We start from the raw sequence: 27,061 nt of genomic DNA on the forward strand, positions 1-27,061 counted from the left end.
TCCCTGCAACAAAACCATGTGCTGCTCCTTAGTATACTGCAGATTTTAAAATTCTGTCGCCTTTGTGAGGCCTGAGCAAATCTTCGCCTGAAACAGCGGAAGATGAGAAAAGGGAACTTGAGCCCTTTTGCCTCCTAGCCCTGAACACATTTCCCTTAGATAAAGGAGGTGTTTGGGTGGGTAAAGCTGGACAGATGTGTCCCAAAAACTATGGAATAGTATCATAGCTCTTTTGTAGCTATATATCGGTTTAGCCAATGCTTTGCAAAGCTGATTAGCAACATAGAGAGGCAAAGTGGGTGACAATACATATACATAAACTTGTAATGGAAACTCTTTGTAATCACCATGGTTCCTCCTGAATAGTCAGTCTATCTCTTAGTTATCCCCTGTACAAAATGGTTAATGCTACTTTGCACCTACATAGTATACTTTCATGTTTAGATGTTTGAGCTTTGCAAAGATGGGTAAACATTACCAGCCACATTTAAGAATTTCCACACAGAGACTTGAAACAATTTGCTGTAGAGGTTCTAAGGATCACGCAGTATTGCCAACCCCAAGCACACCTCAAATCACGGGTTTTTAATAACAATAATAGTTGGAGTTTGTTCTTTTACCTTCTGGTTTCTGAGTGTTTAGGAAGCACCCAGCTCATGTTTTCTGAGCCTTTTTCCACAACTGAGAGGGCTGGAACTGTTTTAATGGAAACAAAAAGAAAAAGAGTACTTGTGGCACCTTAGAGACTAACCAATTTATTTGAGCATAAGCTTTCGTGAGCTACAGCTCACTTCATCGGAGCATCCGATGAAGTGAGCTGTAGCTCACGAAAGCTTATGCTCAAATAAATTGGTTAGTCTCTAAGGTGCCACAAGTACTCCTTTTCTTTTTGCGAATACAGACTAACACGGCTGCTACTCTGAAACGTGTCATTAATGGAAACAGAATCTCATGCAATTGATTGTCTCCAGGAGCCAGGTCTTTAAGAAAAACACTGAAAGACTCATGGTAAAATTGAGTTGGCAACACTTGCATGATCTCACAAATCAAAGATCAGAGTTATGAGCTCCTCCAAAAACGGTCTATGTGAACATAACCATCACTTCTCTTTGTGCTCCACTGTCTGTAAAGTGGGAATAACTATATTTCATTTTACAAGAGTTGGTGTTAATGAGACCTCACTACTTCAAGTTTGTGAAGGGCAAAGAATTAGTCATCTTGGGAGGAAAAGGGTGGAACTAGAATTCCTGTTTCTTGGCTCCTAATCCTATGCATACCACCTAGACTCTGTGGGGGGGGAAGATCCTTTTTCCCAGATCCTGGTAAAGCACATTCTGGTTAGGTGGGAGACACTCTGAGGATTGAATTAAATGCACACTTATTGAGCTTTGAAAATTAAGTACTGGCCAGGCTCCATGCTTAATTTTCCACAGCTTGTAATTTGGCCAAATGATTAGGTTTTTCTAGAATGGGGCCATGCACTACTCCTATGACAGGACTATTTCCATGCTAAATCACAATTTTCAAACCCCAGATGTTTCAGCTATAGGGCTATTAAAGAAAAGAGTCATGACTTTTTCACACTCGCTCAAATGACTGAACGACTTCTCTGTTGGGTAGAGAACAAGCATTTCTGACTTTTCTGAATATTTCAGAACGTTGTTAACTGAACACATGAGGTTATTTTGCAGACTTATCTACAGAGATTCTCAGGGACTGCCTCCCCTCTCATACACAATTATGTTTTGTTATTTTTTGAAGCTATGACAATTGTTTAATTAAAGTAATATTAAATATTTTCCTAATACATTTTAGCTGTATTTTAAGGCAGGCTGCAATCTGGATGAAAGCCAACACCATGCAACCAACTCTTCACACACCATCAATAAGTGGTCCATGGACCACAGATGGAAAATTGTTGCAATAGTACTCTCACAACTTGAGTACTGTGGTCTGTTTTAGTTGCCTGATCTCAAAATAAATATGGCAGAGACTGAAAAGGTCTAAAGAAATGACAAATAGTTGGAAACATGGTAGAATTTACATAGAAGATTTTACAAAGATTGGGATTACTTAGTTTGGAAAAGGAATTTATTGTGAAACAAAGATTAAATTTAACAAACAAAAGGAAATAATTTATGCAGCGTATTGTTAGTCTGTAGAATGTAATGTTGCAGGAAGCCAATGAGACACGTTATAGTATTATGTTATTTTTAAGAAGGACTGGATAATTTTATGAGCGCTATAAACCTCTGTGATTATAGAAGTTTAATATAATAATCTAAGGGAAATGAAACTATGTGCCTCAGGTAGTAAGGGTTTTTTATTCCCACTCCCTTCATGTCATAACTCTGCAACTCTGATGAGGTGAATTATCTAGTATTGGCCACTGCTGGAAACAGGATGCTTATCTAGATGGGCCAGTAGTTTAATTTGAAATGGCAGTTCCTAACTATGACTCTTCTACAAGGAAAAGAACCGGTGACAACAACTCCATGAAATACCCCTGTGTTTTGGGGTAGTTTTGACTGGCTGAGATCACAAGCTGGGTGTATACTGCTACAGCTTGCCCACTTCAGGAAGGAGAGGGCACTTTGAAGGTGGTATGGAGAGGCACTTGAACTCCTTTAGCGATTTTGACAGAATCATTTAGAGAAATAAATAACCTATGGACAAAGAGGATCTAATCTAGAGGCTTTTGCCTACATGTGGCAAACACAGTTTAATACTCTTGTTTAAACACAATGACTTCGTCTACACTAGCAAAGTTTGTAGACATAATTCACCGTGAATATAGCTCCAGTGATGGTTACAATGGTGAAATCTGTAGTATAGACTGGACTTATGCATCTTTACTGTTGTCATTTAACCGTGGATGTCACAGCCTTAATTCTGACCTCATATGCTTACATGTAGAAATATAATGGATATAACTTGTCAGTACATGCATATCTATAAGGCATTAATTAATGTTATCTAGACTGGGATTTCTTTGACTTGTAGTGATTGTTTTGGTAGAATTTGCACTTGAGCAACCTTAAGCCTAAGCAAAGGAAATGGTGAGTTTTGGATAGGTGGGGTTAGGAAGAAAATTCTTCTCCTGTTCACAGGGCAAATCAAGATGCTAATTAGTAGAAGTTGCTCCTTCTTCATCCAATTTATGAATAAACAAAAATGGCAAAACTCAGAGTCAGGCAAACTAATTTTTTTCTGAATTTACCACCCTGTTAAGTCTATTTCAAAAATAAGATCCATCCTTCTTCATAATAAAGGTCTATAGCATCAATAGCTTTAAACTGAAATTGCTGAAATATTCCAGGCTCCCTCCCTGCCAAATGTGGCAGTACTTCTCCCCTGCCATGCCTTATTTAGTGTTCTCAATTTACAGTTTTTTGTCTCAACTTTAGGTTTAAACATCTGTCTTCAGGCTGTGAACTGAATTTAATATTGATGAGCGTTCCACTTGTTCAAAGCATTATAATGACATTAATGTAAACATCCTACAAGCTCATACAAGACACATTAATTTGCCTGTAAATGACATTTTATGGTACAGCCTAGACACACACTTGAACTGGTTTAGCATAACTGGTTTGTGAGTCAGTATGGCCTTATTTCAGAGTAACAGCCGTGTTAGTCTGTATTCGCAAAAAGAAAAGGAGTACTTGTGGTACCTTAGAGACTAACCAATTTATTTGAGCATAAGCTTTCGTGAGCTACAGCTCACTTCATCGAATGCATCTGAATGTGCAGTATCCCAATGTCTTGTGGTCCAGTGAGAATTGTCTCCATATAGAGATAAATAGGATTTGTTGCTTTAGTTTTCTGAACTGTATTCAGCCACAGGTTGGAGAATTGGAGAGCAATAGTTGAAGTTCACATGTAAAATGTGTCTTCAGCGGGGTGAAGTGATTTTAAGTAATGATTTAAATCGCTTAATATTTCAAAAACCTAAATCAGATCGAGGCTATATAGAAAGGACTTGAAAATTTCTGCTATTGTATCTTTAGATTAAAAATTTATAATGAATTGAATTATAAATGCTGCTTTTTAAACACAATTGCTGGTGTGGTGGGGTATGGTTGAATTGTATGAAACTGCTGTAGGTCCTGATTCTGCAAGGAAATTCAATATATTGGAAGAGTGTTCATTGCAAATATAGTATGATGACTTACTTATCGCCTTTTCGTATGAGTTTATAGTGTTCTCGCAGCAAGGATATTAATGGTGCCCTGGACTTGTTTCTTTAAGTATAGATGAGCATTAAGTGCAAAACTTCTTAGGCAAGTTCTCATGTTGCTTGGACAATGTAGAGGCCAGTATAGAAGTGTGAAACGTCTTAGAGGAAAAAAGAATTTTTAAAATCTGAGCTTTTGGCAACAATTTAGAGATTAATTAAAGAAATACAGAACATCCACTTCAGTAGTTGACAGTAAAATGAGAAGAAAGTAAAGAACTCGCAGCATGTAAATAAAAATCTGATATGACCTAAAAATATTTTTAAAATCGTGATATTTATCCATTTATCTTCAGATAAATGGTGGCTGGAAGACTTTCTTTTTTAAAGATCTGTGCATTGCAGTTAGTTCTTCTGTGCTGCTCAGTTCCCTTTTTATGCATAATATTTGTGTACTTAAGGAATTTTTCCTTTAGAAAATGAAAATATTTTTGTACATAAATAAAATAATTATATTAATCTATTGGGAGAAAAAATATTGATTTCTGTTGCAATTTTTCTAGTCTGTTGGTGTCTGGACTAAGGATGAAGTCATTTACAATATAGTAAGGAAGACTTCACATGGAGTCAGCCACACAGGCGAATAGAGATGAAGGCACGTATCCTACTGGAGTACTAAAAGAGAAGCTGGCAGCAGCTTGCTTAGACAGAGGACTAAAGATTGAGGTTTTCATCTTGTTTAACCAGTAATTAGGTTGAGAACTTTAGTAGACACCTTCGTGCTAATCATAAATCATAGGACTGGAAGGGACCTCAAGGTCACCTAGTCCAGTCCCCTGCACTTATGACAGGACTAAGTATTATCTAGACCATCCCTGACGGGTATTTGTCCAACCTGCTCTTAAAAATCTCCAGTGATGGAGATTCCACAACCTTCCTAGGCAATTTATTCCAGTGCTTAACCACTCTGACAGTTAAGAAGTTTTTCCTAATGTCCAACCTAAATCTCCCTTGCTGCAATTTAAATCCATTGCTTCTTGTCCTACCCTAGGAGGTTAAGAACAATTTTTCTCCCTCGTCCTTGTAACAACCTTTTATGTACTTGAAAACTTGTATCATGTCCCCTCTCTTTTCTTCTCTAGACTAAACAAACCCAATATTTTCAATCTTCCCTCATAAGTCACATTTTCTAGACCCTTAATCATTTTTGTTGCTCTTCTCTAGACTTTCTCCAATTTGCCCACATCTTTTCCGAAGTGTGGCATCCAGAACTGGACACAATACTCCAGTTGAGGCCTAATCAGTGCGGAGTAGAGCGGAAGAATTACTTCTCGTGTCTTGCTTACAACACTCCTGTTAATACATTCCAGAATGATGTTCACTTTTTATTTTATTTTATTTTATTTTTTTGCAACAGTGTTACACTGTTGACTTGTATTTAACTTGTGATTCACTGTGACCCCCAGATCCCTTTCCACAGATCCCTTTTCCTTTTCCTAGGCAGTCTTTTCCCATTTTGTATGTGTGCAACTGATTGTTCCTTCCTAAGTGGAGTTCTTTGCATTTGTCCTTATTGAATTTCATCCTGTTTACTTCAGACCATTTCTCCAGTTTGTCCACTTGCAACCCCGCTCAGCTTGGTATCGTCCGCAAACTTTATGTGTGTACTCTCTGTCAGTGTTTCCCAAACTTTTTTGGCCACGGAACACTTTTTAGCCTATTACGGAACACGTATAATATTATTTTGTAGTCGTTTGGTTTTCAAATAAAAAATTGTGTTATTTATGCTCAAATATATTTTATTTTATAAAACAAAGCAAAAATACAAATTTAAAATAACTTGAACTAACCATTTCTAACTGGAAAGCGCGTATAAAGTAGTACAAAAATCAAGTGCAAGAGTCTAAATTAAATTCTAGATTCTTTCACAGAACACCTATTCACATCGTGTGGAACACCAGTGTTCTGCGGAACACAGTTTAAGAAACGCTGCTCTGTCATTATCTAAATCATTGATGAAGACATTGAACAGAACCAGACCAGAACTGATCCCTGCGGGACCCCACTCGTTATGCTGTTCCAGCATGACCATGAACCACTGATAACTACTCTCTGGGAAAGGTTTTCCAACCAGTTTTGCACCCATCTTATAGTAGCTCCATCTAGGTTGCATTGCCCTAGTTTGTTTATGAGAAGGTCTTGCGAGACCGTATCAAAAGCTTTACTAAAGTCAAGATATACCGCTCCCCCTGATCCACAAGGCTTGTTACCCTGTCAAAGAAAGCTATCAGGTTGGTTTGACCTGATTTGTTCTTGACAGATCCATGCTGACTGTTATTTATCACATTATTTTCTAGATAATTGCAAATTAATTGCTTGATTATTTGCTCCATTATCTTTCCGGAGACAGAAGTTAAGCTCACTGGTCTGTAATTCCCCAGGTTGTCCTTGTTTCCCTTTTTCTAGATTGGCACTATATTTGCCCTTTTCCAGTCTTCTGGCATTCTCCAGTCTTCCATGACTTTTCAAGATAATTGCTAATGGCTCGGATAGCTCCTCAGTCAGCTCCTTGAGTATTCTAGGATGCATTTCATCAGGCCCTGGTGACTTGAAGACATCTAATTTGTCTAAGTAATTTCTAACTTGTTCTTTTCCTATTTTAGCATCTGATCCTACCTTATTTTCACTGGCATTCACTATGTTAGACGTCCAGTCACCACCAACCTTCTTGGTGAAGAACGAAACAAATAAGCACCTCTGCCATTTCCACATTTTCTGTTACTATTTTCCCCCCTCATTGAGTAATGGGCCTACCCAGTCCGTGATCTGCCTCTTGCTTTTAATGTATTTGATGCTAATGCTTTAGTCTGGTCTAGTTTTGCTGAACACTTCCTTTCCCCCGCTCCCACCCCAATCCCCCCACATTATGTGTCAAGTAACACTTTTCAGGGTAACTTTGTAGTTTAGTCTTTAGCACTTTTGGGGTCCCTGGAAAGAAGAAAACTGACTTAGGACTCTAAAGAGGACCTGCCAAGTGTAAGTGTGTGCTGCTTTATTCTGTATAATGAAGGCCTTAAAACCATTTTCTTCTATGTACCTTAAATGTTGTTTTTGCCAGAGGACTTACTGGGGGATTTGGGTGTGGGTTATGAGCTTTCTCAGCCATTAATTGAAGGAGTGAGTGCTGTTGCTAAGGCCGTGTCTACACTAGCACTTATGTCGGCAAAACTTTTGTCACTCGGGTATGAAAAAACACTCCCCTAAGGGACATAAGTTTTTGCCAGTATAAGTGATCATGTGCACAGCGCTATGTAGGTGGGAGATGCTCTCCCGCCAACATAGCTACTGCTGCTCATTGAGCTGGTTTTACTATGCCAATGGGAGGGCTCTCTCCCATCGGCATAACGTGGCTACACGAGTGCTCTTACAGCGTCACAGCTGTATCAGTACAGCTGTGCCGCTGTAAGCTTTTAAGTGTAGATGTGGATCTTTTTCACAGACTTTAGTTCCTGTAACTATCTCAGGCAAACTGAGATAGAAGAGCAACCCCATCACTAATTGGCGTGCTCTCGATCAAAAGATCAAGCACCTCCACCAATCTTATAGTGTAGATCAGATGAAATAAACCTGTTTTAAGACCTCTTCCACATCCTTGATTACTCAATGGCTCTTAGCCAGGATGGGCAGGGATGGTGTCCCTAGCCTCTGTTTGCCAGAAGCTGGGAATGGTTGACAGGATCACTTGATTTCCTGTTCTCTTCATTCCCTCTGGGGCACCAGGCATTGGCCACTGTCGGAAGACAGGATATTAGGCTAGATGGACCTTCGGTCTGACCCAGTAAGGCCGTTCTTACATTATGTTCCTAGGAGTCTTTCCTTAGGACCCTGTTGTCCCAGATCCTTGCTCCCTCTCTGAAAGAACTATTAACTTCACCCTTTTATTCAGGCTTGTTTCTAATGAGCATTATCTAACTCTCTACTCCCTGCAAGGGAGCAGCACCTGCTGACAGGGTGGAGTGACAAGACAATCTTGCCAGAGTTCACCTGGGACCTCAAAGACCAGAGCTGGCCAAAACTCAACCACCAACACTTTGCTGTATCCAGAAGGGGAAAAAAACCTCTCCTCACTGAAGCAGTCAATTCAACCTAAATCCAACTGATGTATCTTCAGAGAAATAGTCAGATATTTCTTCCTGCAAGGAATCTGCTTTTAGTTGCTGGCAGTTCAGGTACATTGACTTAGAACTGCTCTGTTGCATGGGATGTTGCCAATATAGTAGTGGAAGGAAAAACATCTGTCTCCTCCACAATCATCATACAGCACTTAAAAAAATAAATAAATACTCTGTTTACCACAATCCATCTAGATCAAAATGTGATTACCTTTATTGGTTTTCTATCCTGTGTTTCATTTTAACATGCCAGAGATTCTGCCTCTTCAGCTAGTAGGGAGCTCTTATTGCCGAATAATAAAACCCTGAAAATAAGACTTTTTAAAAATTGAAGTCCTAACCAAAGGAGTACAAGCAGCAGTTTATTATAAAGCTTAATCTCCTGTCAGAAATATGAAAATAAACTCTTGGTTTTATAAAATTGAACCAAGGTTTCATATACATATTTTGTCAATATATGTGTATACACATACTTACAACTCAAAGCTGCAGTAGGAAAATCATCACTTTGAAAAATTGTTTCTCTTATCTGATTGAATCGTTTCTTTGAAATGTAATCAGTATTAATGTGCAGAGGTCATAATGCCATAGAGTAAAGCATTTGTTAAAATTCCCTAGTAAATGTATGGGGGATGGAAGAAGAGGGAAAGGAGGAGTACTGTTTGTGACTTTTAAAGTGAGTGACCTCTATTATATTAAACATTGGAATATTTGAGTTTATTTTAATTGTTTTGCTGCAGCAGTTCCCAGCATCTATGGTAATTTCTTCAGTCATTGATTAGAAAGACTATCCTAAGGGGATCAGCTACAAGATTGGAATGTCTTTTCATTTTTATGAAGCGTATATTTACATATCACGCTGCTAAAAGGTCAGGAAGCATGGTAGTTATTAGGTTATAGTAACTGACACATTATTGGCTTGTATCAAGAGTGGCTTCTGTTGGACTTACATGCATTTCATCTGGTTGAGAGAAAATGGGAGGTAGGGTGAATTTATTGAAGGGACACTTGCAATTTGAATGCTAGTTAATTTTAAAAAATTGGGAACTATCCTTTCCCAGAGTTTCGTCTGCTTAGTAACACCATTTTCCTTTTTTTTTTTTTTAATGAGTGTTTTTTCTTTTCCTTGTTGTTGTGTGGTAGAAGGATCAAACTGGGGAAGGGTGGGGAAAGTGGTGATATTTTCCCAAGCTCTACCTACAAAATCACTGATCATGTCAATTGCCAAAATGAAACACTGCTCAGAGTATGTTGTGTAGATGGTAAAGTATGATCATGAATTCTTACGTGGCTTCCCTTCAGTGGGACTTGAATATGTACATTGGCTCTGTTAGGGTCATAGGTCTTGGCTCTTTACTCCCCCCGCTCTCCCCATTAATAAGTTTTTTGTCTCCCAAATGCCTCTCACCTGTGGTGCCAAAATGAGATGTCACTCTCAGTAAACTGCAGATCTGTGATACTCCTCTTTTCTTCCTTAAGGAATAAAATAACAGTGCTGACATTTTATTATCATCACTGGCCATCTGAATTGATACCTCTCTGAAATGAATGGGGTAAATCACACTTATCCCATCTCTTTTTCCATGCTCACACAGCTATCTTTGCATTAGTTGAACTTTGTTCACTTTTTTGAGCTTTTTATTTTTTGCACCTATATCAGCTAATGACTTTCATTTTTAAAGCTGAGGGTCTGGTGAACAAGATAGCAGCTTGAGACAGGTGCTGGAGTGCCGCATACCATCCCGTTCTGAGCCTCACTAAGTGGAGAAACTGTGTTATTGGTTATTCAGTGAAATTAACAACACACAAAAGGTATGTCTATACCAGAGCTTTTGGTCCTGTTTCAATTTCAGTTAATTGATTTTTGTTTTAACTTGAGTTTAAACAGGACCACAAACTCTACTCTAGAAAAACCTAAAGTGCTGACAATTGCACAAAGAAAAACTGAAAAAATAATTCTCTAGTCTTTCATTTAGGTAAATCATTCTAAGGTGTGTGTTGTAATAGCAAATATACAAAATTTTCAGCTGGTTTTTGTTGACTGTGTGTTAACACTTAAAAATGTGGTGTCACTAACATCTTCAGTTTAGGTGAGTAGAACACCATTAACAAGCACATAAATCACCATTTGTTTTCCCTTTTGAAAAGACATGGAGGCTGGTTTGGTTACTGAAAAAATTTCACGGGGTGCCATCACTATGTAGCATGTTTAGCAGTTTGATTCCCTGATGCTATTTTAGCATTGCGCTGCAAACTTCCAGTACGTACAACACAAATTCCTGACCATGTTACATTTCTTTCATCTATTTTTCCCGCCCCCCCTGCCCCCAAATAGGTTTTTTTCTCAACTGTCCCTTGAGTCTTAAGCACCACATGGCCCTCAATTAGTGGCCTGACCAGGAGTATTAATATAATAAATAATACTTGGAAGGCAATGTTGTGCAGATGTTAAGCATCACATCCGTATAATGGACAAGCACTGAGGATAGAAAATGGAAATAGAACAGTGAAGTTAAATTATAACTCTGACAATCTGCGGAATTCAAAACAGCAATTTAATGAGGTTCAAATAAAACGTCAAATCTGGGGCCAGTTAGTCTGGGAGCTGGGGAAGAAAACTCTCAGAAGCTTAGAGATGTCTTATCTGCTCTGAAGCAATTGCCAGTCCAGCTATCTTTTCGCTTCTTTTCATATCTGTTTGATCAGGCAAAGGAGTAGTTTACATCCCCACTCTGCCTCTATTGGGAATGGCAATGGGCACATTGTGGTTGTCCATTTGTTCCCTTTTGAGTGCCTGCTTCAATGAGAGAACTGTTATAATTGAAGATTTTGAATAGAGCCAGCACCAAAGCAACCCATTCTCCTACACACTTATGATTCTAAATTCAGGCAACTGCAGCCAGCTAATACTAACTTTTTAAAGCAGCTTTCAGTGCTAAGCTAATAAAAATTACCTTTTGCTTTTCCTTTTTTAAGGAAGAATTTTAACATTATGTGGCCTGCCTGCCTTCCTTCCTTAATCTTTTCTGTTTGTCTTTATATTGTACCCAGTGTGTCAGATATGGCAATTTCCTGCAGTGTCTTTGGGAGATCTTCTTGTATTAAGTATCAGAGGGGAGCCTTGTTAGTCTGTATCCACAAAAACAACTAGAAGTCCGGTGGCACCTTAAAGGCGAACAGTTGAGGGATGATTAGGTAAATTCACTCAGGTTGTAACACCTGTTGAGAGGTACCACCCCAGGAAGGGCTTGCATATACTAGTTTAAACTGGAGTCTCTAGATAGAAGCAGGCAAAGAAAGGACTTTAAGATAAATAGCCTGAGGGGGTCTGCTTTCCGATCCAGCAAACAGACAGGAGCTTCTGTTCAAGGGAGGCCCCAGTCTTTCTTGGGAAGTTGGAAGACCTATTCATGGGCATGCTTGTTCGAAGAAAAATGTGTTATGAATCTGTAGCCACAGAAGAAACCCTGTGTAGAGGACTGATCACATGCAGTTGCTCTGAATTGTGACTGTTGTGGTTTCTGAACACCAAGGTACCAGATTTCCCTTCTTATTTAGGACTCACTTTGTTGGTGGCTTCCAGTTATGCACATTTTTATTGTTTTATGTTTAGATGGTGTGGGTGTTAGAGGAAGTAGTTGCTAACAGATATGATGGCCAGATACAGGAGACAAGTGCTTCACATTACATTTTGTTTAACCATTATGGATATCCCTAGGTATCAATGGATGTCATAATAGTTATCTGATAATCAGGAAGCTGTCTTTCCCTTCTAGTATATCTTTTGGATTGTCTTTTCCATACAGTATGTAACAACAAATAGGTAAATCTATCTTAACTTGGAGAGTAAGTCATAACTCCCTTGGCCCTGTGTGATACTTCACCCCATATTCTTGACATAGTGATATTATTACAATATGATTATAGCATAATTATGATGCATTTTATGCAAGACAGGTCATGTGAGGTGTCATTTGAAAAGTTATGAATCGCTGAATATGATTATCATTTTGTATGAATGTATCATTTTTAATCTAAAATTAGGACTATTGACTATGTAGCTGTATTTCAGTCGTGCTTACTCTGGGTGACACCCACAACTAGCCTTTCTGGTACATCTGTGAAGAAGCCAGACAGTGCTGATGGCCCATCAGCAAAGACAAGGGACCCTGGAAGAACTTAACCTTCCTGTGAACGTTTCAGACAGCCGTAAGTAATGGCTGCTATGACTCAGCAAGGTATGGAAGGGCATGTAACCAGGCCAAATGACTCTACACTCCGTCTTGGGATTTCAATGTTTTTTTCACAAACTGAGTTTGGGACAAAAGGTTCCCGCCATATGCTAAAGCTATATAAGGCAGGGAGTGACATCTGTGATTCTTCACTCCCCACACAAAAAGATTCCTGGAAACACCTGAGGAACAAAGACTGAACTGGGGGGAAGTGCTGGACCCAGGCTAACAGAATTTCTAGCCTGTGTATGAAAAACCTGGGGATTCCAAGCTGTAAAGCAAGTGCAGCTTTTACCTTGAGAATCTGCCAGCCTGCTTGTATCATCAGCCAGGGTGAGAATTTTGCTACTTTATATGCTATCTTTCTAGTACCTTAATCTTAGCTTGCAGTTTTGTTTATTTACTAGGTAATCTGCTTTAATCTGTGTGCTATCACTTATAATCACTTAATCTGTCTTTTGTAGTTAATAAATTTATTTTATGTTTTAATCTAATCCAGTAAGTTTGGAGTGAAGTCCTTGGAAATCTCACCTTGGTTTAATACAGGGTCATTGCATTTTCTCTCCACATTGAGGGGGAGGTGAATTGGATAATAAATTCGTACTGGTTGGGGTATGGACTAGGGCAGGACGGTACAGCTCTGGGGTCCTAAGATGGAAAGCTAGTGGATATTTTGGCTGTAGCCTATGTAGACCTGAATTTGATGGATTAGCTGTTATGGCTTGCCATTGATCGCATCCAACCAGAACTTTTGTAGGTTCTTATCCAATTCAGAATACAGAGTTCAAGAGCTCAGAGAGTTCTATATCAGGGGAAGACTCTCTGGGTGCTTGGCAAGAGCATGTACACGGAGGACAATACCAAATTAATAAAAACTTTATTGAAATTAACATAAGAATAATAAATGCTATGAAACTTATAACTGCAAAACAGTAAAAGAATTCCAAAACTCGTGGTGGTAACATTTCTATTATAAGTACCTTAACCTAACATACTCACACCCTTCCTTGAGGACCCGGTAATAGGAGGTGAAGGACCAGCCTCACTCCTGGCATGCCCAATTGCACGATGGTGCTGGAATGTTGAGTAGTTATACTGTACTGCACAAGCTGAGACTTTCTAAATAAATAAGGATTATCTCACTCTAAAACTGCCAACCTAGGCTCTTTTAGTGACCTCCAAGTTGTGGTGTACCCTGCGGTTACCAACTGGTTGTAGATGCTGGATAAACCTGTGATGTGATGTGGATAGTTCCTCCCTTTGGTTCCCCAAAGTTCAGGGACCATTCTTATCTGTGCCAAAGGTTGCCATCTTTTATGCTGACATATTCATAACTGATTATACTTTTTGCTATATAGTAGATCTTACCAGATTTTACAGGCCGGTAGGCTTCTTGCATTTCAACAAAACTTATTAGGAAACACATGCCGAAACACATCCTAAATTCCAAGGAATTAATACTGATAAAGTATAAGAATAAAATGGATTAATTTCAGAAAAAGAAACACATTAATTGATACTGCTGGCTGGTTTAGTAGGATATAACAACTAGCAAAATAATCCTATGGGCTACACCTATTGTTGGTTTATGCAGTGGCTTGTCAGAGAGTCTACATGTAACTGCAGCTGGGTGTGTCCCTACGTATGTTAATGCTGGAGGAAGCGTAAGACCGCGAGCAGGTTTGCAGCTTGTCATAGCACCCCAGTGTGAGAGGGCACCCAGGCTGGTGGGTCAGAGGGCTCAGTGGTACCCCAATTGTAGGTGGTACCCCGGGGGAACCCGTCACACCCTGTCAATACAGTTCCAAAAAATGACTGTTCAGGTTTATTCTTCTGGGGCCCTTTGGGGATAAAATGGCAAATAATATTTTTGAAATTTGCTTAAGTTGAATTGTTTTTAGGGTATTTAAGGGGAGCTTTCTTGTGGTGGTGTGAAAGTATTCAAGGGAAAATAGACAAATTAAAGAAGAAAGAACATATACTTGTGAGGTTCCAAACTCTGTCCTTTCCAGCATGTTTCATATATAGTGCATCTGAATTTGTTAATGCTGAGGCTGCATGAAACAGGTTATAGTGTTATAAATTCCTTGTGTCAACCGAGAGCTTGTGTTGCACCGAGCTACAATGTTTGTTCTGGAGCATGTCTATGCTCTGCTTTTTTTAACTTTTCCTCTTTGTTTCTTGTACAATTTTAATATGGTAATCCCATGTGTATTAAAGTAATGGGTAGAGCTGACTTAGGTTGTGGGCTAAGATGATCTGTGCTACCCATCAGATTTCACTACTTTCATTTGTGATCTGGAAAGGCATAGAAAATACCAATAGATACAACTTTCAGAAAAAGATTACCCAGTCTTTATGCTGTGATGGATTTTCATTATGCTTTGCCTTGAATGTGCTGTGTAAACCATTTATAAAGAAGTAGCTGTCAGTTTGTGATCATATCGTGAATTTGTAAGATCTGTTTTGAGGGATACGCTCTAATTTTTGCCCAAAAGTTGAACTTAAAATTGTTAGATCATATTTGGAAAGTTCAGATCCGCAATCCAGAACTTTCCAGGAGATTCTAGCATGTTTATGCTGGGTTGAGATGTGCAAGAATGTCATCAGAAGTCTTCCCAAGAGCAGTACTCTGGCTTTTCATATCCTTTTCAAAACTCATTGTTTTTTCTGACTTGTTGTTTGATTCCCATCTTAAGTGATATTTAATATTTTTCAGCTATTGCTATGATGTCTTGTGGTTACTTTGTTAGTATGAAGGGAAGGATGGTGCATCTTAGTGTGAAGGGAATGTGGTTTGATACCTGGTGCATCTCTGGTTTTGAAATATGGCTAATTGTACAGAGCAAGGCTGCTTCAAAGGCAGCAGCTTTGAGGCTCTCAAGCACTCTTCATTTTGTAGTGTGCTTGGACGTAGAGCTCTGTGTGGGACTAGTGTACAACCCTGCAGTAGGACCAGGGTCCTGCGGGACCTGCTGCCATAATAGCGGAGTGGGTGGGAGCAGGATTTAAAATAGTCCCATGCAGGGCTCTACTTGGAAACCGAAAGTGCTCTAACTCCCCACGCTCATTTGCTACCCAGCCAGTGGTTCTGCAGTGGTGACTAGCAGGTTCAAGTCTCATGGTAACTGTGTGCATCATCGCTGTTGCTTTTTACGTTCATTTAAAAGGAAGAATGGGGAGAGATTCCAATTTGAGTAATTAGCAACTTAAAATGAAGAACATTAATAAATGTTTATAATAAACCAAAAATAATAAAGTGAAACTGGACTGTGTGTATCCTGCATATTTACTGAGGCAGGGATATTACAAAATGTTTGCGTTTCAAGCATAAATTAGATGAGTTTTTGACCTTTGCAACAGATTTGCAGGGCACCACTATTTGATGTTAGGAGCTAGGGATGTGGGGATTTTTTTTTTTTAAAAGGCAGTTCAAAACTAGGAGGAGAAAAAAGGGGTTACTTCTGGTTTGAGGAAGCATTTGTTCTACCTAGAGACCATTCAGGTTGGGGAAGTGGAGAAATGTATTCTTTTTTCAGTCTTTGGGACAAACTTTTCTTCCCTCCGCCTTTATCTTTAATGTGTCATAAGTAATTTTTTTGCATAGATTGCTCTTTGGACCTAACCTATGGAGAATATTGTACAGGAAACTGACCTTATTAGGCTATGTACATATCAATAGATTCTGATGACATGGTAACCATAGGCAAAGTTTTAGTGGTTTGCGTCACTTGAATCTTAAGATGTTTATATCTTTACTTAACATATTGGTGCTAAACAATAATCCTCTTAAGTTTAAAAATATTGCAGAGTGTAAAATGTGTATATGATAACCCGAACAAGCATTAAAAGCTTACAAAAATGACTCTCCTGTTCTTCTTTGTGTTGCAAACACCTATTAGAAAAGCATTAGAAATATAGAATACCGTGGAGATATTTATGTGTAGCATAATGACAGGTTTCAGAGTAACAGCCGTGTTAGTCTGTATTTGCAAAAAGAAAAGGAGTACTTGTGGCACCTTAGAGACTAACCAATTTATTTGAGCATAAGCTTTCGTGAGCTACAGCTCACTTCATCGGATGCATACTGTGGAAAGTGTAGAAGATCTTTTTATACACACAAAGCATGAAAAATACCTCCCCCCACCCCACTCTCCTGCTGGTAATAGCTTATCTAAAGTGATCACTCTCCTTACAATGTGTATGATAATCAAGGTGGGCCATTTCCAGCACAAATCCAGCGTTTAACAAGAACATCTGAGGGGGGGGGGGGGAGAAAAAACAAGGGGAAATAGGTTACCTTGCACAATGACTTAGCCACTCCCAGTCTCTTTTCAAGCCTAAGTTAATTGTATCCAATTTGCAAATGAATTCCAATTCAACAGTTTCTCGCTGGAGTCTGGATTTGAAGTTTTTTTGTTGTAATATCGCAACTTTCATGTCTGTAATCGCGTGACCAGAGAGATTCAAGTGTTCTCCAACTGGTTTATGAATGCTATAATTCTTTACATCTGATTTGTGTCCGTTTATTCTTTTACGTAGAGACTGTCCAGTTTGACCAATGTACGTGGCAGAGGGGCATTGCTGGCACATGATGGCATATATCACATTGGTGGATGTGCAGGTGAACGAGCCTCTGATAGTGTGGCTGATGTTATTAGGCCCTGTGATGGTGTCCCCTGAATAGATATGTGGGCACAGTTGGCAACGGGCTTTGTTGCAAGGATAGGTTCCTGGGTTAGTGGTTCTGTTGTGTGGTATGTGGTTGTTGGTGAGTATTTGCTTCAGGTTGCGGGGCTGTCTGTAGGCAAGGACTGGCCTATCTCCCAAGATTTGTGAGAGTGTTGGGTCATCCTTCAGGATAGGTTGTAGATCTTTAATAATGCGTTGGAGGGGTTTTAGTTGGGGGCTGAAGGTGACGGCTAGTGGCGTTCTGTTATTTTCTTTGTTAGGCCTGTCCTGTAGTAGGTGACTTCTGGGAACTCTTCTGGCTCTATCTGATAGAGCAGAGCTGTTTGCTTCTCTCACAATTAGTTGCTACAATGATTACAGTACAGCTGCCAGAACACAAGCCATTAAACTAATTGCTTACAAATGTACTGAAAATATTTTAACTCCAACAATAAACGTATGTCAGTGGCCAACCTGAGCCTGAGAAGGAGCCAGAATTTACCAATATACATTGCCACAGAGCCACAGTAATATGTCAGCAGCGCCCCATCAGCTCTGCCCGGCTCCCAGCCCCTCCCCCCCCCGCAACCCCTCCCCCTCGCGCCCTGCACCTCCCAATCAGCTGTTTCATGGCATGCAGGAGGCTCAGGGAGGGGGAAGAGCGAGGGCATGGCAGGCTCAGAGGAGGGGGCAGGAAGGGGTGGAGTGGGGGCAGGGCCTGTGACAGATCCAGGGGTTGAGCAGTGAGCACCCCCTGGCACATTGGAAAGTTGGCACCTCTACCTCCAGCCCTGGAGTCAGTGCCTATACAAGGAGCCACATATTAACTTCTGAAGAGCTGAATGTGGCTCCATAGCCACAGGTTGGCCACCCCTGATGTATGTGAAGGGAATTTGTATACTAATATCCATCATGCTTTTTTCATCTCTCAGCTGCTGTCTGAGCTCAAAGTGCAAGAAACTGAAAAGTGTAGGCGTGTCAGAAGTTGCATAGGTTTCTCTTTTACTTTTGGTTTTGCAAGTGAGAATGGCTTTTCCCACTTACTTTCTCTGAATTGGAAACGTGGAAATCCATACAATTTTCTGTAAAGCTGTGGGATACAATTGAGAGGTGGTTATACTGATCAGAGTTTCATCTTCAACCAGATTCATGGCGGCACCATGGGGACGAGAACAAAAAACCCATTAGGGATGTAGAAAAAGCATAAAGGAAAGTGGCTGCCGGTCCTTTTTGGCAGCTATAGTGCCTTGTAAAAGCAGCTTCTGTTGTCATGGAGCTTCTTAATCCAAGGGCAACTTCTGGCATCATGGCTTTCACATGGCAGAAAACCTTGTCCTGTTCAGCTTCAAAAACAATAAATATGGAATAGCCTTGGGCAGAATTAGTCTATTATTGCAGCTAAATTACTGAGCTGCAGTGAGAAACTGAACTGAAAGGAAACCGTTTGTTACCAGAAAAAAAAAACTGATTTTTAAGACTCTGGCATCCACTCCAGTCAGAAGCCTGTAAAATGGAGTTTAAAGGAAAATGTTTAATAATTAGTAAATATTTTTTGCGGCATTTGTATAGCCTTCCTTTCACTTGACACAACCATTTTTTGTGTCTAAATTCTGACCTGCCTTCATGATTATATGATTTTTAGAATTTCTTAGCACAGCTTTATTTTCAAGGTTTGTTTTCCTCTTCTAGTCCTTAGACTGCAGAGAGACTGAGATGAGACAAAACTGTTCCTTTCTTATTGCTGCATGTCAATACAAAATGTGAAGAGGTTTTATAAATGAGTCCTTAAAATGGCTTCTTTGAAGTTATGTACTGTCATTTCCATAGCATGGAACTCTTCACCTCAGACTCTGAAATATGTGACTGGCCACAGTGAATTGTTTTGAAGGACACCACTGAGCTGTCACGTGAAAGTGAAATTGAATCTTTGGTTTCAAAATGAAACATTGTGCGAGTTTTATTTGGAAGTCTGCTGCAACAGCACAATAGAGTGAACCAGAGAAAAAGATCTGACGAGGATGGGAAAAGTTGAGCAACATATTGAGGGAAAATATGATGGGGAGAGAAGTAGTAAAATACCAGGAGTGTAAAGAGGAAGTCTTTAGAAGTCAAGGGGAAGGTACAGTACTGCTTTTCCCTGCATGACTGGAAAATATTTTTAGAGACACAAGATTTCTGGGTGGTATGAAGGTGTGGGGATTCTAACAGATATGAAGGGGGGGGTGATTCTTTTAGAACCCATGGATTATAACAAAAAATTTAATTTGGCCCTCTATGTAAGAGTCTGAGACTTCTGTTTTAAACACAAATTAGTGTTCCATTTATACTGAGTTTTGCAGACTCAGTATAAATGTAAATGCTCAATTGGGGTTTTTTTTTTTTTTTTAAAGTAAAACCAGCATCTCTTCTGGGCTGAGAACTTGTATACAATTCCAACACAATGCAAACTGAAGTTAGACCCCTCAAAAATGAAGGAATGTAATGGTAAAACAATGACAGGAATATAGTACTTAAAGTATGAACCACAGAGCATTTACCATACTGCTTCTGTGACTGCTGCGCCTAGGCTTTCAGGTGCACTAAACTTGGGAATAACCCCTGTGTTTTATTAAACACTTTGGACAAGTTTGCATTAGTAGACTTGTGTCTTATGCACTGATGGGGGAGCAAAAATAGTTTTAGACAAATATATGTAAGAGTGCAAGTAAAGTAAAATAGAACAGGAAGATGTTCTATTTTACACTAAGATTATTGGGCAGTTGGCTTTTTTTCTTATCTGTTTGCAAAAAGTCCCATATTTTAGAGCCCCATTTCTTACTTCACTGTTTTTACCAAAGAAATCAGTAATACATGTTTAGATTGAGTTTGCGCCAAATAAAAATTTATAAACCAGAATCTTACCAGTCGACCTCTAACTCACCCTTAAATTTGTTTCCTTTATGGGCTAACGCAAAGTCCAGCCTGAATTCCTAGAGTAAAAAAGCAGTCTTTTCATCTGATCTGTTGCTAGAGGTGCAGCTTCTGTACAGAAAGTTGGTTTAGGGACCAGGATGAGAGTGCATGAAACCTACAGCAGTGTTTAGGCAGGAGAGTGAACTCAATAGTGAAATTGAGGTGATATGTCTTTGTGCCCTCAGTAGCTGCACCTGTGTGTCATTACTCATCTTGATTAATCTTCCTCCTTCCTCTCCCTGCTAGATTTTGGGCATTGTTAAACTCCATTGCAGCAAAGATTTGGAATAAGAGAACAAAAAACGTTCCAGTCAAGTGAGGGTTATGTCCCCTCAAGGAGTATTTGGATTTGATATTTCCTGACATTCTGCCAATTATTACAGGGAAGATGGCTTGTTCTCTGGAGAAATATTTTCACATTTGTCACCAAGAGAGACCAAAATTAACATTGGCAGGTGATTTCATAACCCTCTTTCCTTATTCTCTTACTATAAACTTTTTCTTCTTGTTTCACAGTCACAGATGAGGACACGGTGAAGAGGTATTTTGCCAAGTTTGAGGAGAAGTTCTTCCAAACCTGTGAGAAGGAACTTGCCAAAATCAACACTTTTTATTCAGGTAAGTTGCTTATCTACCTCTAATAGAATTAGTGGAAGGTATAGCACACAAAGATCTAAGACTTCCAAACCCACAGAATAACTATAACATTCCTGAAGGTCTACCATCAGAAAATCATAGGGTGTGTCTATGTAAGAAAGCTGCTTTAGCTTAAGGTGTGAATTTAAAATGATATAACTAAATCTGTTCCAAAAAAGCTGTGTGGATGGTCCTGTTTGGTCTGACTGTCATATTTCAGTTTAGCTCGGTTAGAAATAGACTTAAGCCAAACCAGAATATGCCATGCTTAAACAAAAATATGAGTGTATCCAACAGCCTTTTGTGCCAGATGAACTAGATAGGTTTAAAAAAACAGTTTGTTAAACCAGTGCAACTTCCTGATGCACACAACCCTATAGCCAATGGCAGGTATCTGGCAAATACATTACGCAGCAATGTAACCTGTGCTTCTGTTTCTGTTCAAATTTATTAGAGTTGATGGGACTGAAAAATGAAGAAACCTAGCAAAGGTGTTATAATTGCTGTGTTTCTTCCATGAACGTTATACCCATTTTTGTTAGTATAGCATTTTGAAATGTCCACTGGAATGAAGTTTCTCGTAATGTATAAATAAACTGGAAATAAAGATTAAAACTGATAGCTCGGAGCCTGTCATTTGTGTAATAATAATTCTAGAAAAGACTTTGCAACAGTGGTATTATAGTAACATGCTGTCAGATTTTGGACCAGTTTCCATCCTGTTTTGGAAATGTTGGAAATGGGTTTCATGGGGGTTTCATGGGTTTCATATTTGCCATAGTTTTTCTTAGCATTTTGTCAGTTACTAAAACTTTGTATAACAAAGTTTAGGGTGCCTCCTGTTAGTCTGTCAGTTACTCTGATTTAATCGAGAAGTGAATACATAATGTTGAATTTATGCCTCTAAACATTGTGATAAGCACCGGGGATGACTTCATTGAGGGAAGCACCAGAGGCTGGGCTATGAGGGAAATAATAATTAATAAAACTCAAATGTCAGTAATTGTTCACTACTGCTGCCCTCTGCCCAGATTCCATGTAGGGAAGTAGTCTCTTCTTCTCTGTTGACTGTCCCTGCTCTGTTGGCTCCGTGGAGGAAATTCCCTGTCCCATACATGGCTGCTGCTTCTCTCAAGCCCCATGAAAACTCCTTTCATCCTGCTGCTGCCACCCTCCTTCCCCTTCAGACCAGCTCCCTAGCTTCAGACTTAAAATGGGAAAGCAGATAACAAAGTGTGTCCTCAGAAAGTGACTGCCACCTTCACTCTCAATGAACCTTAAACGTAACTCTGTGCTTCCAAAAGAAACGTCTCACTCTCACCCTTCTTAGCCCACTAGGATTCTTATGCCTGGAGTTACAAAAACTACCTTCATTGCATGGTCAAATTGCACTACCTTGACCTGGTGGAAAAGTCCTGGCTGGGAAGGGGTCAGGGTGGGTGACCCCTTAAAGGAGCATATCCCATTGATGTAAAAGACCCCATCAGTGGGATCATTCTGGTTTGAACCTTATTTCACAGGATCATCTATTCATACTAAAACAGCAACTGCTGCTTTGTTTTATCCCTTCCTTCTATGCCTAGGGAAGAACATGCAGTTGAGTTCTCTACCCCTCATCTCCAGAGTAGTGTGCATGAATGTTATATTTTCATGTTAGTACATGAAACAAAAGTGAAACTCGTGTATCCGGGCACTGTTAAATGCAAAAAAGTAACACCGAAAAAACCTGAAATATTTTTCTTAATTTGTTTTGTTTAGTCATCTAAAATATGCTCTGCTAAACCCAGGGTTGTGAGTTCAATCCTTGAGGGGGCCATTTAGGGATCTGGGGCAAAAATTGGGGATTGGTCCTGCTTTGAGCAGGGGGTTGGACTAGATGACCTCCTGAGGTCCCTTCCAATCCTGATATTCTATGATTCAAAAGTAACAGCAGTAACCAAAACTCCTTCAGACACCATTTTAGACTTGTCACTTTAATTAGGGAATGTTTTATTATTAACTCTTTAATATCAAGTCCCAAAACTTAGCCTATCTCTTATTTTGTTTTAAAACCATGTCATTTCTCTCCCCCTCCCCCACCCAAACAAGTATTTCATATACCGGTAAAAATATAACAGCAGCTTAGAGCTTGACTCACCCTACAACCACCACCACCCAGTGGTGAGCTGGAGCCGGTTCGCACCGGTTCTCTAGAACTGGTTGCTAAATTTAGAAGCCCTTTTAGAACTGGTTGTTCCACAGGGGACAACCGGTTCTAAAAGGGCTTCTAAATTTAACTGGCCCAAAGTGGCGCCTTAGGCACCAACTCCATGGGTGCTCCAGCCCTGGAGCACCCAAGAGGATAATTTGGTGGGTGCAGAGCACCCACTGGCAGCTCCCCGCCCCACCCCCGGTCCCAGCTCGCCTCCGCCTCCTCCCCTGAACGCGCCACCCCACGCCACTTCTCTGCCCTTGCCCCAGGCTTCCCGCAAATCAGCTGTTGGCCTGGGAAGCCAGGGCAGGCTGAGAAGCAAGCGGTTGCTTTGGGCTCATGCCCAGGGAGGCAGAGCGGAGGTGAGCTCGGGCGGGGGTGGGGGGCGCGAGGAGGGCTGCCTGGACCGCAGCAGGTAACCTGTGGGGGGCTTGCAGGGGAACCGCTCCCCGCCCCAGCTCACCTCCACCACCCTTGGCCTGAGCGCGAAACCGCGGCCTGCTTCTCAGCCCTCCCAGGCTTCCTGCCAAACAGCTGATTCGCGGGAAGCGGGGGGGGGAGGGGCGGGCGGAGGCAGAGCAGAGGTGAGCTCACGCGGAGGGGGGCGCAAGGAGGGCTGCCCGCGCCACAGCAGGTAACTGGGGACCCGCAGGGGAACCGCTCCCCACCCCAGCTCATCTCCGTCACCCTCGGCCTGAGTGGGAAGCTGCGGCCTGCTTCTCAGTCCTCCCAGGCTTCCCTCTGAACACCTGATTCGCGGGAAGCCGGGGTGGGGGGGCACAGAGAAGCAGAGCGGGGCGGTGTACCCAGGGAGTCGGCACCACTTTTGATGTGATGAGTGGGGGGAGCTCCCTGCTCCCCCACAGCTACGCTCCCCCACCCCTAGGAGTCCTGCCGGATGCTTCCTGGGAGCTGCCCCAGGTAAGCACCGCCGGGACTCCCCACCTCGCCCCCCGGCAGGTGCCTCTGGCTCTTAGGGGTGGGGTGGGCACCCACTACGGTAGCCCACGAGACCCTCCTGCCCAGTTCTGGGGGGCAGTCAGAGGACAGGGGAGGGGGTTGGATGGGGCAGGAGTCCCGGGGGGCAGGGGTGGGCAACGACCCCCTCGTGGGTTGATGAGGGAACCTGTTGTTAAGATTTTGGCAGCTCATTACTGCCACCACCTATGTGCACAAAATAGAAGAAATAATTAATTGCATGGTGAAATGTTTTAATATTTAACGTATGTTGATGTTAATATGCTGTTAAAGTATTGGAACAGTAAACTTTTTTTCTGATTGCTGTAAATCTGATTACGTTATACTCTTGATGTAAAAAAAAAATCCTTTTTGTACTATATTCTTAATGCTTAAATATGAAAACTATTATTCAGTTTCACTTGAAATTTGAAAGGTTATAACAAATGGGGAGGATAGTTAAAATCTTGTCCTCCCATCAACCTTCACAGAATCAGATTAAACACTTATTAATTATAAAATGATCAAGAAATCAATTTGCTGTTAGTATTCAACATCCTGGAATCAGCTCTAGATCTGACACTGGATTTCCATAATGAAGATCTGCAAACATCATTTTCCAGCAACTTTTTATTTTCAGTGGAATTGCTAGTTAATACATGGTGAGTTTTTCACCTGTTTAAAATTTCAAAAAGCTGTGCAGAGCAGAATGATTTCCACCCTCTCGAATGAAAGTTACAATCAATCTTGTAACAATAGGCTTCCTTGTGCCTTAATTATGGAGTGACAACATGACTTTCCATAATATAAAATCATTTCAAGAGTGCTCCTATATTTCACCCCTAGCAATGGATAACTGCCTGAGGAACATCACTCGAATTGTTCATGCCAGACCTATGATCCTGTCATACTTCAGGCATGTGTTGGCTTGGAGTGTGGTCTGGTACTTGCCAGTTATTCTCGTCATGTGCATGGTTGAGAGGCATTCTTGGTCTTAGGTGTAGACCACATCTTAACAGAAACTGTCTTATGTACACCTCCCATCCAGATTATCTCCCATGCCACTTTCCTTCCTGTTGGAAATTGCTTAACATCCTTGTAGATAACTACAGAAATTACAGGCTATGTTAGCACAGTGATTTTTATTCTGCTGTCTTCAGTGTGATAAATCTTGCTCTTTTTCTTCAAGTGATGTCCCTATGGGTGCTCCACTATAGGTATGGCAGGGCCCCCACCACCTGGGATTGGAGATCAGCAGTGCCTGTGGGACCACGCATGGGTGCCTCCCCGTCTTGCACTGTGAGCGGCATGGGTATATATAGCACTGTGCAGTCTAACCGCCCCCCAGTTCCTTCTCTGCCATCTTTGATCTGGGACAGAATCTGCAGCAGAGCCTGCTTCTCCTTTCAGTTATTAGGCAGTGCCTTATCTGTTAGTTTTAGTGTAGTTTTAGTAGTTAGTTTGTTCCTTTTCTCGTCCTTTCCCAAGAAAGAAGAAAAACAAAACACACTTCGTTTTCCTTCCTCTTACCCTCCCCGTTAGCTCATAACTTAGGGCTTTGTTTTCCCCCTTCCTGCTCTTCCCGACTGGGAAGCTCTCTCCCTCACCTTTATGCCCTGATCTCCAGGTTTGAGTTGTTTTTCCTGCCAGGATGCCCTCCCAGAAATTGATGGTCATCCACAATGCACCCATTGCCTGGGAGAGGAATACATCTCACAGAAGTGTACCCATTGCCACAACCTGACTGCCAGAGCCAGAAAAGACAGAGACATTCGGCTATGACTTCTCCTCAGAGAGAGATCGTTGCGTCCAGCATTGGCCCTGGCATGGCCACTTCCCCCATGAGGCTCTCATGATCTGCTAGGTCGTCCACCGACCCTCACTTGCTGCATCCATCTAAGAGAAAATCTCTTCCCCATGCTGACGGGAAGGAACTGGCTCTCTCCAAGGCATTGCCCACCAGAACACCATCCCCTTCAAGGTTGGTAGCCTCCATGTCTTCGGGGATGAGACATAACTCCAGGGACTGTACCAGTACCTCCGGTACCAGAGCTAAAGAAAGGTCTAAGGACTTTAACAGGCAGACTTACAGGGCTGCAAGATCCTCAAAAATGGTGCTGACCACCCCACCCAGATCAACTTTGGGTGCCATGGCACTGATGAAACCACCAGCAGTTGTATTGGTGCCAACATTGATTTCGACACTCACAAAACACACAGCACCAGCCAAGTGCTCAGCATTAGTGTGCCTTCTGGCACCAACTGCACCCTTGGCACTGAGCAAACTCTTGGCATCAAGCAAGTCCTTGACTCTGTCTGCTGGCTGCTCAAGAGAATGCACCTCTCCCTCGGCACCAATACACCCACCCATACCAGTGATGATCCTCCCTCTTCCTCAGGAGTTCAGATACCCTAAGAACCTGCTTGTATCTGATCTGCCTGAATCTCCAGTTCTCAGACGAGCTTCCTCAGCGTCCTTTATCTTCTCCGAGTCACAGCATGGCTCCCGTTCCCCTCAGAGGACTGCACCACCCTACCCCAGTGAGGAGAAAGAGGAGGAGGACTACCCTGACCCCCATTACATTCAAACAGGCACAAAGCACGTCATCTGTACATCCTCACTATCCGTGACCTCCAACAGATGCAGGGCCCTGGTACGGACCACCCTGAATGCAACCCCATATGCCATTCCCTCCACATTGGCCATACTGGGATCCAAGGGCCATGTACAGATCGCAGTTTGGGAAGCCTCCCATAGAACAAAGCCAGAGGCCTACACATTCACCTTCCCCATCGGTTTCTCGACCACCGGAGACTGAATCACTCGGCATAGTGGATGAGGAAGGAGAACAGACAAGGAGATTACGCTACCACTTGATTGCTCCTCCTCTTCCTCCGATGAGGCTATCATAGAATCATAGAACTGGAAGGGATCTAGAGAGGTCATCAAGTCCAGTCCCCTGCATTCAAGGCAGGGCTAAGTATTATCTAGGCCATCCCTGACAGGTGTTTGTCCAACCTGCTCTTAAAAATCCCCAGTGATGGAGATTCCACAACCTGCCTAGACAATTTA

The 27,061-nt window shown here is 41.3% G+C and overlaps 1 protein-coding gene across 2 annotated transcripts in view; it reads left to right on the forward strand.

The window, feature by feature from the left end:
- The window catches only part of XPR1 (xenotropic and polytropic retrovirus receptor 1), a 255,509-nt gene that overhangs the window by 126,200 nt on the left and 102,248 nt on the right, over positions 1–27,061 (forward strand). For both annotated transcript variants that reach the window (XM_075131507.1, XM_048860140.2), the window contains exon 3: positions 20,721–20,822. In XM_075131507.1, the coding sequence (XP_074987608.1) occupies positions 20,721–20,822 (102 nt within the window). The remainder of the gene's footprint in view (positions 1–20,720; positions 20,823–27,061) is intronic.

This window comes from Caretta caretta, chromosome 8, assembly GCF_965140235.1.
Source record: "Caretta caretta isolate rCarCar2 chromosome 8, rCarCar1.hap1, whole genome shotgun sequence".
NCBI classification, from domain to species: Eukaryota; Metazoa; Chordata; order Testudines; family Cheloniidae; genus Caretta; species Caretta caretta.